Source organism: Sceloporus undulatus, chromosome 10 (assembly GCF_019175285.1).
Source record: "Sceloporus undulatus isolate JIND9_A2432 ecotype Alabama chromosome 10, SceUnd_v1.1, whole genome shotgun sequence".
Taxonomy (NCBI): domain Eukaryota; kingdom Metazoa; phylum Chordata; class Lepidosauria; order Squamata; family Phrynosomatidae; genus Sceloporus; species Sceloporus undulatus.
Window position 1 is genome coordinate 9,329,785 of NC_056531.1, and position 17,706 is coordinate 9,347,490.

The window sequence follows — 17,706 nt, forward strand, 5'->3', positions numbered from 1 at the left end:
ACTAAGGGCCCGAACAGACAGGCCAAAATAAAGCTGCTTTGGGTCACTTTGGAGGTATGCTCTTTAAATGATACATGCATCCTAAGAGATTAGAAGCCACGCCAAAGCCATGCTAGTGTCCCAAAGACTGGAGCGCAGCTTTGGTGCAACTCTGGCCTCTTAAGATGAGTGTGTCATTTAAAGTGCATACCTTCAAAGAGACCCAAAGCAGCTTTATTTTGGCCTGTCTGTTCGGGCCCTAAGACACCTTGAGGCACAGGTCGTTATTTCATTGCTCCATCCTGTTGAAAGATGTGGCTCTGCAAATGGGAGAAATGCATAAAAAATGAGTAAGATGGTGCTGTCATGAAAGCCTTGATCTCCCTAACATGGTACCCTCTCAGTGGTTCTTAGCCAAGGAAGTTCCTGGACAGGGATCCTGGGATTTGAAATCCAACAGCTTTGGGACCTTCCCCAGCTAAGAACCAGTAGTCTTAAGTATTGTTGGACTACAAGTCCCACCACAACTGACCATTGGCCACCATAGCTGTTACTGAGAAGTGGCAGTCTAAAGTTGAAAGGTGCCATTACTGTGCAGTTTGGGTAAGCATGAAAGAAGACTGCCGTCCTCGATAAGCAGTGGGATGAAAGCTTCCCTGAGCACCGCTGTGACTTGCTTCAGAGTGAACATGCCCTGCATGTTAGGGTTGCCAGGCCAGCAGCATCCTATTCCCTGTAATTGCATAGCCAAAACCTAAGCCTAAGGGGAGGGCCCTTGTGATGTCACTAAGTTGGCTCAGTCCAGTGAACTGCTTCTGAGCCAAAGGCCTGCTCAAGTGGGAAGGAGGGCAATTTGGGAAGTGAGCCCAGAACTGGATAAAATGTGAGTAGGCAGCCCGGAACCAAGGAAATAGCCCTTCATTTTCATTGGCTGGGTAGGTTGGCAAACACAGCAGCTGAAGTGGATGCTGCCATTCCTGCCAGGCCTATGTCCCATGGAGCCTTTTCAGTGGCACACATTAACACAGAGGAGGCTTTCCAGGCCTTGTGCTACTACTGAAGCAGACAGAAGCCTTCCTGGCTGTCAACAGGGAGTCTGTTTTGACCCTCTGCATCTGCTGCTGATGTTGCTGCTATTACGGCTTGTACCACAAGGTTAACAATATACACCTCTGCCCCTGTGCACCTTAGGAAACCCTGGCAGCGCAGTGGTTAAAATGCTGGCATTGCGGCCACAAGGTTGTGAGTTTGATCCCAGGGCTCCAGGGTTGACTCAGCCTTCCATCCTTTTGTAGGTCAGTCAAATGAGTCCCCAGCTTGTTGGGGGCAATTGGCTAACACACTGTAAACCCCTTAGAGAGTGCTGAGTTTACTAATAAGCGATATAGAAATGTCCATGCTATTGTATGCCTACACATCAGAGCCATTGTGACACAGTGGACTACAACTCTGGAGACCACAGAAGCCCTGGTGGCACAGTGGTTAAATGCCAGAACTGCAGCCACAACATTGTGAGTTCAGTTCTAGAGAAGGGCTCCAAGATCTACTCAGCCTTCCATCCTTTTGTAGCTCAATAAAATGAGTACCCAGCTTGTTGGGGGCAATTGGCTTACAGGTGTAAACTGCTTAGGCGGTATGAAGCTGTATATAAATAAAGCAGCTATTGCTATGGGCCTCACTCATTTTTCTCCCAGGTGTCACCCATGGCTTCCAAAGCGCACCTTTTCCCTCCTGCACTGCAGAAAAACGGTTTGAGACCAGTAACATCCAAACAATGATGCCTTTATTGGGCCAACCAAAAAGCACAATTACATGTTGCTAACCTCCGAAGTCACACTGGTTTCTTCATCAGGCAAACAGGAGAAAGAAATGGGAGATGTGAATCCTAGGCCTGCATTTTCTGTTTCAGGTCTTAGTTCAGATGGCAGGGAGGGCTATCTGCAGGCTGGCACCTTCCCCTTTGGCCATGCTGTCACTGGGAGGTTTTCAAAGTCAAGGAAATTTTATGTCCACTTGCAACTCAAAGAAGATGTTTTCTCAGAATCCATCATGCCTCCTTCCTTTGTGAAGCCACAGGCTCCTATGCAGGTAGAGGACACTGGATTTCTCAAGAAGGCTTAATGTTTTGCATCAGGAAAACTTTAGGTGATGTAGAGGCAAAGCATGTGAATCCAGTCCCAATATTAGAAAAAATTGCTTTAACTATGTTAATAATAATAATAATAATAATAATAATAATAATAAATATTTCTATCCTGCCTCTTCACACCAGTAAAAACATACAATACAATAAAATAAATCAACAAATAACATAATAACTATAGTAAATTACAGTTAAAATCATTAAAACAGTCACAAGAAGAGGACATCATGGGGTAGTCATTAGGATAGGCCAGTGATGGCGAACCTATGGCACGCGTTCCAGAGGTGGCACTCAGAGCCCTCTCTGTGGGCACATGTACCATCGTCCCAGCACAGAGTTTGTTACTAGAAAGCCAGAGGGACATAGCACTTTGCAATAAATAAGTGGGTTTTGGGTTGCAGTTTGGGCACTTGGCCTCGAAAAGGTTCACCATCACTGGGATAGGCCATATCCATGTGAGCGACTGAGTCAGTCATTCAGGGAAGCCTGTTGGAGGCTGAAGCCTCAGATAGCAAGGTCTCATGCACTAGATCTCTCTTAGATCCCCCTGTGATGGCTAAAATGTGGTATCTTGGAATCCAAAAAGCATCTAGGGGTAGCAGTGTAGGCCACATAGCAAATCCAGTAACAGCCAAACGATATGAAGACCAGAAATAGAAAAGACATTGGAAGCCATGGGTGGCACCTGGGAGAAAAGTGAGTGAGGCCAATAGCAGTGGCAAAAGCAATAGCAGCCTCATTTATAGACCCCTTCATGCCACCTATGCCAGTGGTGCTCAACCTTTGCTCCTCCTCCAGATGGTTGGGACTTCAGCTCCCATAAGCTCCAGGCAATAAGAGAAATGTTTAGGAATTTGGGGTGTTGGAGTCCAAAACATCTGGAAGACCAAAGGTTGAGAACCAGTGGCCTGAGCAGTCTCTCAGTAGCTTGCAAAGTGCAACCGAATTGGGGACTCATTTTAGTAGTGACCTAAAAGGATGCCAGGCTGAGCCCCTGCCTGGGATCGAACTCACAACCTTGTGATTTTGGGAGGGAGTGGCTGCAGTACCAGCACTTAACCGCTGCGCCACCAGGGCGCCAATGGCTCCAGCGCAGCTCGACGCGGAGGGGCGGGGCCTTTAGGGGCGGGGCCACTGGCGTTGCCAGGAGACCTTTCGGGGGCGGAGGAAGACCGAGAAGGACGGAAGCCGAGAGGTCGTGTAGGCTCTTGGTCGTCCGCTCCTCGCAGGGCGTTCGGCCTTCTTGGGCGCGTGCGTGGCGGGAGGGCGGCGGCGGCGGCGGCGGGAGCGGGAGGTCGGGGCCAGGCATGGAGCGCTGGGGGGCGGCCGCCGCGGGCTGGGCGGGCTTCGGGGGCGCCGCCGCATGGCCTCCGCGCTGGCCGGCCTGGGAGCTGCTGGCCGCCTGCGCCGTCATAGGCGCCCTGGGCTGGCTGGTCCACTTCTGGGAGAGGAGGCCCTTCGGGCGACGAGGAGGCGGCCCAAGGCCTGCAGCCAACGCCGCCGCTGTCGGAACGCCGCCTTCGCCGCCGCCTGAGGAACAAGAGCCCCCCCGGAAAGGGAGCCCCTGTCAAGGTGAGAGACCCAACGGAAGGAGGAGGCCAGGGCTGCTGCTAGGGCCTTTTCCCTCCGCTTTTAGCGCCCTGCCTGCCTTCGCAAACCCCCCCCCCCGCCGCTGCCCTCCGGAGACTCGGGCGCCGCAGAGCAGACGCCCCTTCCCCAGGCTCCGAAGAAGGCCGGCCCGGCGAGGGTCCTTTGCGCAGTGCGGAGGCAGCCCCGCTTTCTCCCGCTGGGCTCCCACTTTGGGCCGAAGCTGGGAATGGAAACACCGAGGAGAAGAAGGGGCTCCCAGCGCAAGGCGTCGCCGGACCCAAAGGCCCTCTGAGCAGATCCTGGGATTAAAACAAGCCGATCGTGTGTGTCTGTATGCCTATATATAGAAATATATGTGTGTGTGTGTATTTATGTATATATACACACACACATATATAATGTGTGTGTGTGTATATATATATATATATATATAAATAAATGTGTGTGTGTATGAATATGTGTTATATATATATATAATATATGTATGAATATATGTGTGTATATGTATATATTTACACACTTACACATATATAAATATTTATGTGTCTATATAAATATAGATATATGAAGTGTGTGTGTATTATATGAAAACTATTGAACAGGACATTGGAAAAGGAGGGGGGGGGTCTTCTGCGAAGGGTTTTGGTTTGGCAAGGCCCATAACCAAAGGAAGGGTCTTGTGTGCTTTTGCAAGGAGAGGGTGGACCTATTGTAGCAAAAACAAGGGTGTTTTCCGTGTGTCGGTTGGTTTCCCATCTCAAGGAAAGCACTAAAAACGCACAAATCACCGACACACACAAACTCCCGGAGGAGTCTAGTGACTATAAACTATAGTCCACTCGGGTTTGGGGAGACAAAGGGCTTTTTAAAAACAGTTAGACAGGGTTTCTGCCACTGCCTTGGGGCCATTGCTCTGGAGCAGGCTGATTCTCGGGAGGAGGGCTGCACTTTTGATTTTCATACGTTTCAAATGCTTTCAAACATAAGCCTTGTCTTTCATACACTTGCTTATTGAGTTGTTTAGCTGCATTTTGATTCACCAGATTGTTTTTTGAGCCACGTCTTGTTTTAAACCTATGCTGCTTGGGCCCCACATTGAGAGAAGTGTGGGATATAAATAAGCAAATGGTCTCTGCATTCTTAACACATCTCGGCATGCTTGCTGTTTCTGCACTCTCCATTTGCCTTTATTTCAGGGGTGTGAATCGTGTGCCTCCAGAGGCTGTGGGTCTGCAAATGGAGCGGCACATTTGTGCTGGCCACTTGCGCCGTCCTTGACGCCACTTTGTGCCTAGACCGTGAGAGCTGGAAACTTCCGTCCCCAAAGCCGCTGGAGGACTGCATGGTCACCCCTCCTGATTTCTAGCCAAAGCATCTTGCAATTGTTGAAATTAAGGAAATCAACAAATGAGGTCAATATTGAAGGTTTTATGACCACTTTTGAGCCATATTCCCTAGTTTTTGTCTCCACTGCATTTATAACACAGTTGGCCTTCCACATGCAGTTTTTGGGGCTCTGTGGGCATGTTCTGGAGGAGTTTATTCCTGACATTTTGCCAGCAGGATCTGTGGCTGGCATCAAGATGCTGGCAAAACATCACAAATAAACTCTTCCAGAATATGGCCACAAAACCCAAAAAAAACCACCAAAAACTATGGAGGCCGGCCATGAAAGCCTTTGACTTAACGCTTGTGGTTTTGATTAATATGTTTTCTCTGCTGGAAAATTGACCATAGAATTGTGCTGGAGAATCTAGATGTTCCTAGAGAAAACCCTTCTCTAGGCTTTTGTAGGTCCTCCGTTATGATTCTTTGAGAACCTTTGACAAATGTCGACCATAGAAGTCGAAGGCTTTCATGGCCAGCATTCATAGGTTTTTTTTTGGGGGGGGGGGGGGGTCTATGTGGTCATGTTCTAGAAGAGTTTATTCCTGACATTTTGCCAGCATCTGTGAAGATGCCAGCCACAGCTGCTGGCGAAACATCAGGAATAAACTCTTCTAGAACATGGCCACATAGCTCGAAACCCCCCCAAAAAACTATGTTGACCATAGAGTTGCACTGGAGGACCTGGAGATTGCTAGATAGGTGTCTCTCAGGTAGAAAGAATGGTGTTTTTTATTTGCAGTTTTGCCACATTCATGGTGGTCCTTCACCCCTAACCCCAGCCACTGTGGAGGGACCACTGTAGATACCTATAACTAACTAAGTGGTATGTGTTACCTGTACTCTGTTATTTTTAACTGTCATCAAGTAGACTTCTCCTGGTGACCCTATGAGAGACCTCCAAGTCACCCTGTTATCATCAGCCCTGCTCAGGTCCTGCACACTTAGGGCTGTGGCTTCCCTGGTTGAATCTCTCCATCTGGAATATGGTCTTCTTCTTTTCCTACTGCCTTCTACCTTAACATGCATTATTGCCTTTCCTAGTGAGCCATGTGTTCTCATGATAAGGTCAAAGCATGACAGTCTGAAACCACTTGAAGCCACTCAGCAAAGACAGTCTCAGTTTAGTCATCCTGGGAGTTTGCAAGGAGAGTTCAAGCTTGCTCTGGGATCCCTTGATTTGATTTTTAGCAGTCCCAAGTATCCATAGTACTCTTCTCCAGCGCCAGGTCTCAGATGTGTTGATTTTCTTCCAATGAACTTTCTTCACTGTCCAGCTTTCACAGCTGCAGATAGAAATGGGAAATACAATTGCATGGACCATCCTAACTGCAGTATAATGTGATTTATCTTTACACTTCAGGATCCTGTCTAGTTCCTTCATAGCTGCCCTTGCAAATCCTAGTCAGAGAATCATAGAGTAGAATCATAGAGTTGGAAGAGACCCCGAGGGCCATCCAGTCCAACACCTGCCATGCAGAAACTCTCAATCAAAGCATCCCAGAAAAAGCAACTTTTCTGATTTCTTGACTGCTGTCTGCATCCAGATTAATGACTGAGCCAAAGTATGGGAAATTGTGAACCATTTCAGTGTCTTCATCCTCTACTTTAAAGTTAAGTAAATAATCTGTGGTCATTATTTTTTTTTTCTTAATGTTGAGCTGGAAACCTGCTTTTGCACTTTCTTCCTTTACTTTCTTCAGTAACTGCATCAAGTCTTTGATATTTTCTGCAAGTAGCATGGTTGTTAAAATCGATGGAGGCCTCGACACACCCCTCCTCTTTTGATGTCAGAAAACATAGGCTAGGTGACCCTTCAAAGACCCTGAATGTGGAGCCATCATCACAGCCAACCCCTCTCATGGAGGCAGAGCAGAAAGGAAACTGTAGAACAAAGAGATGCAAGGTTTGTAATAAACACAGCACAGAAAATCCTTTGCAATGAGCCTCTCTGGCTTGAAAATTGCCATCCTTTCACACCTTAGTGCCATCACCTTGGAAAAATCTCAAAGCAATTTCACACCCATTTCAAATAACATCAAACAAAATCTTTTGGTCTTTTCAAACCCCTTGAAATCCTCCCTCAAAGGGAATTTTGGGCATAAATATTGGCTTGTTTTGCTTCATTCTTTGGTTCAGAAACTCTTGTTAGTCAGTCTTACTGAACACTTCTGCAGCTGTCCAACCTTTCCTTGCTGCGGGAAGCTCAGAGTTTCCCCAGGATCTGCTGCTTTTGAAGACAAGCTTTGCTCAGGTGTAGTATTTCTGTGAAGGGTGCTTCACGCCTACCCTATCCTTCCCCTCCTTTCTTCTGATTCCTTTCGCCTCTGCAGTGTGTATGCGTATGAGTGTGTGTCTTACTTCAATAAAGTCTTATTATTTGGAACTTTGCCTCTGGAGTCCTGTAGCATTCTCACCTGGTATAGCTAGTAAAAGATCCCATGGGCTGTCTGCCCTCATCCCCTATCTTTGAGCTAGATACATATTCCCCTGAGTGACTTGTCTTTTATAGTGTCCTTCAGGATGGATAACGTGGTGTCATCTGCATATCTTAAACTGATGATCCTTCAGTTTTCAATCTTCTACTCTTCTGAGTTTAATCCTGCTTTAGTATACAGGTTCAGTATACAGGTTAAATAGATAGGGTGATAAAATGCTGCCTTTCATGGCCCCCTTGCCAATTGGAAATTAAACTGTTTCTCTGTATTTTGTCCTGACAGTAGTCTCTTATCCTAAGTACAAGTCACACATCATGAGAATCAGTTGTTATGGCACTTTCTTTAAGGGCCATCCATAGTTCTTCATGATTTACACAATCAAAGCCTTTGCTATAAAGCATTGTCTGATTTTGTTCTGAAATTCTTTGGTGTACTCCCTTATCTGATGTGTGTTTGCAGTATGATCCCTAGTACCTCTTCCTTTCCTGAACCCATCTTGGACACCTGGCATTCCTTGTTTCATATACATATGGTAAAAGTCTTTGTTCTAGCATTTTGAATATCACTTTATTTGCATGGGAAATTAATGCAGTGACCCTGTGGTTACTGCAATCCTTGGTGTCCCCTTTCCTGGGGATTGGGATGTAGATTAAGTGTTACACACTGCTATTGCTAAGTAATGGTTGCGTCATCTCTGTTTGTGTTATTTCCTCTTGATTGAAATTTAACTTGATATGTTTCTGTAATTTTTTGTGGTTCAAAACTTACTTTGTCCGGTGTATCACGCATTATCTTGAATCATCAAGATCAACATACACACTAATACCCCACCCCACATGTGCACAGAGAAATGTTGCATGTACACACCCTTCTACAGAGTGTTTAATATATCCAAAAAGGATATATATGTATACACACACACAAAAGTTCATGCTGCAGACTTTCACATTTTTGATGTCTAGAAAATAATTCTCCATTTTTACTGTGTCAGCGTATGTAGTTACTATGCAATGTATGTAAAAGAAATCACATACTTTATCTCCACTTCCCAGTGCCCCTCTTTCCTTGTGCCTCTTGTTATTTACAAGCCATGTGAGATATGGTCCTATCATAGCTGTTCTTTGTTCTGTGTTGTGTGTATGGATGTACAGTTGGCCCTCCGTTTTCGTGGGGGATCCGTTCCGGATACACACACCCCTAAAAACGAGGCTCGTGCATATTTAAGCTCCACAGGCTTGAATGAGGGCCCCCTGTGTGTGCGGTCTGGGCGCACATGCCATTGAAAATAGCGGAGGACACCTCTCCACAGATATTCAAGGTCGTGGATTTCAGATCCATGAGTTAGGAGGGGCGACTGTATAAGATAAATACACTCGTCCTTCCACATTTGCCACTTTGGCTTTTGCAAATTTGTTATTCACAGATTTTTATTAATATTTTCTCTCTGGGAATCTCTGGGTCCTCCAGCGCAACTCTGTGATCAACTTTTGCACCAAAGGACCTGGAGATTCTTAGAGAGAACACCCCACTAGGCCTTTGTAGCTCCTCCACTGCAATTCTATGGTCAATGTATGGCAGATGTTGACCACAGAATTACACTGGAGGACCTAGAGATTCGTAGAGAGGTGTTCTCTCAGGTAAAAACATAGTGTTTTTATTATTTGTGGTTTTTCCACATTCACGGGGGTCCTGTGCCCCTAATCCCAGCGAATATGGAAGGACAAGTGTATTGATAAGATTACCGAACATCTAGAGAGCCCGTATTTCCTACCTGGACGTACCGTGCAGCTACTGTTTATTTCTGTTAGTTATTTTTTTGTCACTGTTCTGTTGAACTGTGAACTAAGACAGTCCTTAAAGTAATTTTTTAAAAGCAAATTGCAGTGTCCCCCCCCCCCCCCCCGGGTAAAGGTACTGTGGCTGAGAGATTGTTGTTTAGTCCCATCTAGATTAGACCTATTCAGTCGATTGATGCATGGTGGTCAACATGTAGATAAAGCTAATACAGTCACTCCTCCTTTTTCATGGAGGATCCATTCCGGACCCCCTCACAAAAATGGAATTTCACATATATTCAAGCCCCATTGGCTTGAATATAGGTGTGGGGAGGGCACCCCATTCATTCTCCCTCCGTTTGTCCCTCGCGCATAAGCAAGGGACGCGAGTCCGAAGACCATGAGAATGGAGGAAGGACTTAGATTCAATGGGTCTATTGTTGTCAGGACTAAACTAGGATTTGGGCCAAGCTGTGGAAAATACAGTGGACCCTTATTATACGCTGGGGTTTGGTTCCAAGATCCCCCGTGTATAACAAAATCCGTGTCTGCTCAAGTCCCATTAAATATAATGACATAGCAAAATGGTGTCCCTAATAAAAAATGGAACATCAAGGTAAATTTATACTTTTTTGGAACATTTTCAAACCGTGTATGCTTAAATCCGTGTATAAAAAATCTGTGTATAAGAAGGGCCGACTGTATATATTTAATTTCAGCTGGTAGTTGAGGGGAATATTTTCATTGTTGGTTTAAAATTTCAAACTCTATCTCTGCTTTAGACCTAGTTTTGCAGAGATCACATTGTGAGGCTAATATCAGTGAGGTTGTCTCTAGCTAAAGCAGAGTCCCCCATCCTTTTGCCTGACTGGGGAGGGTAAAGAATGGCTGTTTCCCAGAAATCACTGGAATAAAGGAAATTTCCAGGAGATAGAAGTCAAGAGATGAATATATAGATGGGGCAAGAGATGAGAAGATGAGAGAACTTCTGTCTTTTTGCTCTTTGGTTTTCTACACATTGTTCATTGTAGGGAACCAGAAAAGATGGAGGTTACTGCTTAGCAACTTCACCCTCCACCCAAGAGCTATCTTAATAAAGAGAGGACTCAAGTCACAACAGCTTTAAAATAAAGTGTCATCAGCTGAAATCTATTGGTTATGTATCCTTTAGGGAGGTTTAACATTTGTCCCATTTGATTTATGCTCTTTAATAGCAACTTGTATGATTTTAAAAGTTCAGCTTGTAGTATTTTACTTTTCTGGGTCTCCTGAAATATACATGTTATTCCTGTTAACCATGCTACCATATAAGGAATGAGAGGGAAGGAGACTTTTCTGTTATTTCAGCCTGGACAAGGTCTCTTGAGGGTTACAACTGTCCTGTAGTCTTATTGGGGAATTAGCCTGGTGTAGAAACCTAGGGAACGATGAGGCGGTATAGTCCTTCCAAAGAGTAAGTTAAACATGCAGGGCATTTGACTAAACGTACCTGAAATTCCACTTGTTTGTGGTCCTGAGAATACAGATCTTTTTATTCAATAGTGAGAGAATTAAGATAGAGAAGAAGAAATCCTATTTATTGAGAATGTAGGATTTCAGCCTGTCTCTTCTTTTATCGTTCCTCCTTCATGTCATGTTTATTTTCTTTTTCTTTTATAGTTCCTCCTTCATGTCATGTTTATTTTCTTTTTCTTTTATAGTTCCTCCCTCATGTCATGTTTATCTTTGATATTTTTACCTACTTGCAGTTCTGTAAAACTCTCTTTTGCTTTTTTTTAAATCTATCCTACTCGGATAGCGGAAAACTTTGCCTCTTTGCCATTCATTTGGCCTCACTTTTTTGACCGAGAGCCTGTCAGTATGGACCTGTGATTATTTTTCTGTATATAAATTTAGGGTTTTTAAGATACCTTCATGAACATGATGATTCTTCCCCCAAACTGATGTGCATCCACTACAGCTTACAGCCATTCCCCTATTAATATCTATTCATCAAGGCACTGAATTAGAAAAATCTAAATTCTCAGCATTGACTCACAGTTGGGAGGTTTTCTGTCTTGTTTTGAGCCTTCAAGTGCAAATAGGGTCATCACAATATTATGAAAACATGCCCCAAAATATAAAGTCAGAATTGAGCCTCTCAATTTCATTACCAACTGTGTTGTCTGTCACTTAGTCATTACAATATACCCACTGAAATCATTGAGATTTAAATTAGGGATAACTGGAATCCCATAGGTTTTATTATATCCACTGTAAGAGTGACTTACGTCTGAGTTCAGTCCCCAGTAATTTTAAAATACTGGTCTTGTACATTTGCTGTTGTTTGCCTTCAAGTCATTTCTGACTGTAGTGACCCTAAGACAAACCTATCGCAGGGTTTTCTTGGCAAGATTTGTCTAGAGTGGATTTGCTGTCACTCCTGATTATCACCCCTAACAAAAACCCCTGTTGAGAGAAAGGTAGGATATAAAATAAAATAAAACAAAAATAATGTGATGAAAAGGATCTGTCCTACTCAAGTCACAAGAGGAGGGAATTGAACCTCTTGATAAGTTCTTGTGGGTGGAAAACTAGTCAGTCAGGCAGAGGGAATCTTCTAAGTCCCTAAGTTTTACCCTCAACTTACGCACAGGTCATATCAAAATCCATAATTTTGGCCCCAAAACTTGCCCTCGACTTATATATGAGGTCAACTTATAGTCGAGTATATACGGTATTTGTAAATGAAAAATTAGAGAGAGGCCCACTTATGTGCTGTTTTTCATATTTCCTCTATTTTAGATTTCTGTTCACTGTTTGGAACAGAGCTTGGCTATTTTTTACCTCTGAAAGTTCTTTAAAATCATGTCAGGAGGACAAGATTTATTTTCTTTATCTCCCAGTAACCTGTTTTGAATTATTTATTTTCTTCAGACCACCAGCAGTAAGATTATGTCCTTAAAAACAGAGGTTACACCGTTGATGGTTTCTGACTTATCCCACCAATATGTTCTGGTTCCCTCTGCTTTGATGAATTTCTTCCAGTGTGCCTTTTATGGTTCAGTTCTTGCTTCTCATTCTATTTTTAAGCAGTGTACAGGTGAAATGAATTATTTTACTTTGCATCAGTCTTATTTTTATATTCTTAATTTGTTTATTTTTGTATTGTTAATATTCAAGAAATGTTTCATTTCCTTAATACGCTAAAACATACAGTATTAGTCTTTACCTACAGTCTTACCATTCCTACACTTCAAAACAACTTTGCTTTTCCAATTATTCTGATGTTGTTTTGGTGCATGGATCTGTCTCATGCAACCTGCAAAGAGAGGGACTCACAGAGAGTAAGTGAAATATAATTCTACAGTGTTGCGATCCCACACCCAACAACTCTGACCCTGACAGATTGCCTTTGCAGAAGTGTAGCATTTGACAGGGGAGGGGGGGAGAGTCCCCAATTTCCTCCTCAAGAGGGAAAAAATGTAGGGATAGACATGTCACCTGTGCAACAAAATACAACAAAATCCAAAATGTTGTACCATGGTGGTCATGTAGGGGAAACATAGCTTGAGATGTTTCCTTAGGTGTCTTTTATGATATTCTCCAGGGAAAGTCAGTACAGATAGAGACCTTCAAGATGTGTTAGTAATCCAAATCTTTGCATTCAGCAGAATTCCCAGTGTTTTGTTACGCTGAAAAACAAATGTTGTGTTTATCAATATACCGTGTAGTCTCTGATCCTATTTTTTTAAAGATATTTATTAATTTTTTAAAAAGACAAACAAGACAAACAATAATACAACTAGTTACATACAATCATACTAACTACCCTATTCTTTAAATACTCAATAAAAATAATAATAATTAACCCTCCCTCCTTCCTCTCCGTCTCCTCCATAAAACTCCCATCTTTTGTGATCTAATTCTACTATACATGTATTCCATCTAAATAATTCCAAATACACCCAATCATAATCTATTTTAAAGCTTATTCACAGGTAAGTATAATTCTGCTATCCTTTCATCTTAAATATGAGAGGGCTGCAAATAGGTGTAATTGACTTGTGTCAGTGGGGTAAGGTGTGTAGTGGTAAAGAATGGTGCTTAGGCATAGGTTTTACATTCATAAAGGTTTCTGTAAGTAGGTTTAGGAAAGATTGTTAATTCTAGACATTTAACTTCCCATGTTCTTTATTTCTTCATTTGTTCAAAAGCTTATTTGTTCCATAGGCAGTGGTACACTTTCCTTTCCTCAGCAGTTGGCACACACAGATGAGAGTGCCGACTAATTATTTGAGGAGCTGGGAATTGAAACTACAAAATGCAGATATTCTGGTCCGCCTGGTTGTAAATGGTTTGTGTTAACAGCCTGATCTTCATGAAGCAAGTACAAATTATGACCAGAAGCAGCTTCATGCAAACCTCCCCTGTTACATATAGTTAATTTTATATTACTAGTTGATAAGCAATCATGAGATCACTTCCAGTAAAGAGTCCTGCTAACGTTTGCTTCTAAGCAACTGATAAATGTGTCCCTCATTCCTCTAAGATAGCAAAACATATTCTCAAGGGTTGCTTTTAGCAATGATTATTTTTATTCATGGGTTTAATAAATTACCTTAGTTCTCACATAGAGTGCCTGAGCCATTTAGTACAGACCTAAGCCCAAGGGCATACTGGAGTGGGTGCAACTCTTCAATGGTGCTTCTAGATTATACATTTCTTGGTTGGCTTAGCAAGTGAAGTACCAGTTCCTCTCTTCCACATTAGTGCAGTTTATGAGGATGAGTAGACAACATGACCCACATTTGAGTCAGTAGTGTAGGAGCCCATTGAGTAATATTTAGAAAATCTTGGTTTTCTGGTTGTTGTTTTTTAATGTAAGTGCCAGCAATTTTCAATTTGACATTATATTTTTATTTTTCATTTATTTAGAGGATTTATATCCCACCTTTCTCCCAAAATGGGATTCAAGATGGCTTAAAATAGGATTACAATGATAATTCAAAAATAACATAACCATTATTATTAAGTAAACAAACAAACAAAAACCTAAGGTCCAAATCTAACTGCTAACCCCAGTTAGAGTGCATCATTGAATCAACTGGTGAATGGTAAGTCAGGACTCATATAAATCCCATTGCTTTAGTAGGTTTCAGTACTGCTGTTGTACTAGCAAATTGATTTAAAACAGCAGAAGCAGTGAAACACAAAACAGGAGCACTAACCCATTAAGTTAAAGAAACCAGGTAGATTTTTTTTTAAATAATCTGATAGTTGAAGCCCAGGGAAGTGTATGCCAAGTGAGCAATTCTATGGGCATAGTTGGAGGCTTTCTTTCTGGTTGCCCTCCAGAAGGAACAGCTGCAAAAGCACCTCCAAGGAATTTATTAATGCATGAACAAGTTCATATGCAAGGTGTTTGTACTCCTTTACGGGTGTAAAGATTACTGTGGTATCGTATATATTAAATATAGCCTTTAATCTTTCATCTTTACTAATATGGTAGAAGGTCTGGAAGCCATGCCCTATGAGAAGGCAGGTGGGTATGTTTAGCCTGGAGAAGAGAAGGTTAAGAAGTGACACAATAACCATGTTTAAATATATGAAGGGGTGTCATATTTAAGAAGGAGCAAGCTTGTTTTCTGCTGCTTCGGAAACTTGGACACAGGCAACAGATTCAAAGTACAGGGAAAAAAGATTCCACCTAAACGTTAGGAGGAACTTCCTGACAGTAAGAGCTGTTTGAGAGTGGAACGCACTTCCTCGGAGTGTGATGGAGTCTTCTGCTTTGGAGTTTTTTTTTAACGGGCTGGATGGCCATCTGTCAGGAATGCTTTGATTGTGGTTTCCTGCATAGCACAGTGGGGTTGGATTAGATGGTCCTTGAGGTCTCTTCCAGCTCTATGTTTCTGTGATTGTATCTATGTAATTTTGGATAAGAATGAACCGGAACTTCCAGAAAAAATCTCTTGAGTCCTTCATACTAAAAATGTGTTGGGCTGACCCTAATATAGATAATTCACATTGATCTTTTTTCCTCTCCAGGGTCATTAACAATGGACACTATATTGTCACGGTTAAAGCAACTAACTCCTGATGAACTTCGAGAAGAAATTGTCAGAGCTGGTCAGAAATGTGGACCTATCACGCTAACCACCAGATCAATTCTTGAAAAAAGATTGGCCCAGTCGTTACTGGAACAGCAAAGAGGATTAGAGGCCGAAACTCCCATATTGAATGGTGTATCCAGAACTGCTAGAGCCGATGCTAGCCAAACTGAACTCAAAAAGTCCTTAAGGAGTCAAAATGGGCATCTAAGCTCTTCTGAAGATGGTGATTTTGGGTATAGCATGGGCTTAAACCCACCAGAAGAAGAAGCCCTGATGCACAAGACTGAAGTTGACTCTCTGATATGTTCTCAGACTGTGTCTAAGGAACCTCCGCTGTACTACGGCGTATGTCCAGTTTATGATGATGTATTGGCAAGAAATGGTAATTTATTTTTATTCTGGCATGTAGTGCCATTGAAGGTTAAAGTCAGTGCAGACATACCTTGCATGAAAAGAAAGTATTATGCAAGGAACTTAGATAATGAACTGAACTTTTTAGCAATGATAGGTAAAATATTTATGTCCTATCTTTAAGTGACCCAACATTTTAACACAGTGAAAAAATAGTGTCAGTAGTACAAAAGAACAAAATGATGTATTTTGTCATATGGCATGTTTTGTACCCTTGTGTGATTCTCCTCCCCTCCAAAATGACATTTTATAATTTTTTTTAACCGAGCAATATTAGTATGCAAGGTATTAATTAGTAACCTACCAAGTATACTCCAGTTTGTAAGTAAACAGAATGGAAATTTGGATAACCAAGCAGCCTTCAGTAGGTACTGCAAACCTGGAAATGTGTGAATTAGATAAATTCTCCAGGATGTGTGCTCTTCTGAATTATAATTCATAATGACCATGGGTGACAAAATAGTTCTTCAGGCAAACTCAGAATACTTCAGGCAAATGACACCTCGTGTTGAAATTAAGTATTTAGTGGACTAATGGTATTCATGAGAACATACACATCTGAGGAGAGAAACAAGGAAAACTGCAAATTGTAAACTTCAACAAAGAATAAGTGTTGTTTCTCTTACTGTTTTGTGATTAATTCTTGTCTGTTCTTTTATTTCTTAAAACCTTTAATTCAGGGAATCGTGTGGCCTTGCAGATGTTGTTGGACTACAGTTTGCAACATTGCTTCTCTTTGGCTATGTTGGCTAGAACGGCGCATAATTCCTACTCATGCTTTAATTTGTCATTTCAATTATTCTTAGCCATTTTGACTTTCCATCATAGGTTACATATTGAAGTAAATGTTAGCCTTGACTTATAAACAGAATGGTCTTAAGTCTTGTGCTTGTTTCCTTTTTATGTACATCCATGAGGACACAAAACATAGATAAAGTGAGCCCTCGGTATCCACGGGGGAAAGTTGTCAGAGTGGGAGAAGGTACAGATAATGGCCATCCTGGTGTGCATTTTGGGCCAAATGGTTTATTTGCCAGGCAAACAATACTAGTTTCTTGTATGAAGCTACTTTGAAGCATACACTGAGCCTCTTGAAATCTTTTTTGTGTCTGGTTTCTTTGAGCTGCTTGTTCCTCTCACTCTAGAGCAGCCTTTGCAATTTGGTGGTCTGCAGGTGTTTTGGACTACAGCTCCTATAATCTCTGACGATTAGAAGTCCTGGCTGATCATGATAGTAACTGAATGAGGAAATTATCTGGAACAACCCTCATTGACAAAGGCTGCTGTAGAGGAAGGGAGGGCAGGCAAAGAAAACAGCAAGTTTTGGCAAAGATTAAGCATCCCTGAATTAAATATAGCTTAGGTGACAGGCACAAATCTCAACACCTTTTTGCTTTTCATCTGCTGCTGGAAACCTCCGCTGCAAGGACAGGGATCTTGCTTGTTTGTGCCAATTTTTCAGCTGATTAATGTGTTCCATGATGCTAGAATGTGTTGAGAGAATAGGTATTTACTGTTGCTATTGCTTCTGCTGTTTTTCTGCTTCTCCTCCTCTTCCTCTTCTTTTAGAAAACAGTGATGTGTATTGCCTTGTAAAAATATTTTGTCCTGTTTCGTTGCCAATCCTCTCTTCTCAGAGTGGCATTGGAATGTATTTGAGAAGTTTCAGAAGAGCGTTAATAACATTTGACTAAATGTCTGAATCACCAAGCTATGGTGCTTGTTGGCCCCCAATATCCATGGACATGCTATCCATGAATTCAAGCATCCGTAGATGGCAAGCCTGCATTGTCCCCAATGCCACCATTAGAGACAGCCCCCATTGTCCTGTGGGGACACGTGCAGGTGGCAGCACTGCCATTAAGTCTCATTGTCCCTAACATGGCTGG

The 17,706-nt window shown here is 42.4% G+C and overlaps 1 protein-coding gene across 2 annotated transcripts in view; it reads left to right on the forward strand.

The window, feature by feature from the left end:
• The first annotated feature begins 3,312 nt into the window (after positions 1-3,312).
• Positions 3,313-17,706, forward strand: part of ANKLE2 (ankyrin repeat and LEM domain containing 2) — a 38,053-nt gene continuing 23,659 nt past the window's right edge. The window contains exons 1-2 of one of the 2 annotated variants that reach the window (XM_042441449.1): positions 3,313-3,694; positions 15,342-15,788. In XM_042441449.1, coding sequence (XP_042297383.1) covers positions 3,430-3,694; positions 15,342-15,788 — 712 coding nt within the window. In that variant the 5' untranslated portion in view covers positions 3,313-3,429. Of the gene's footprint in view, positions 3,695-12,521; positions 12,638-15,341; positions 15,789-17,706 lie in introns of those variants that run through there. The other variant, XM_042441450.1, reaches the window with a different exon arrangement.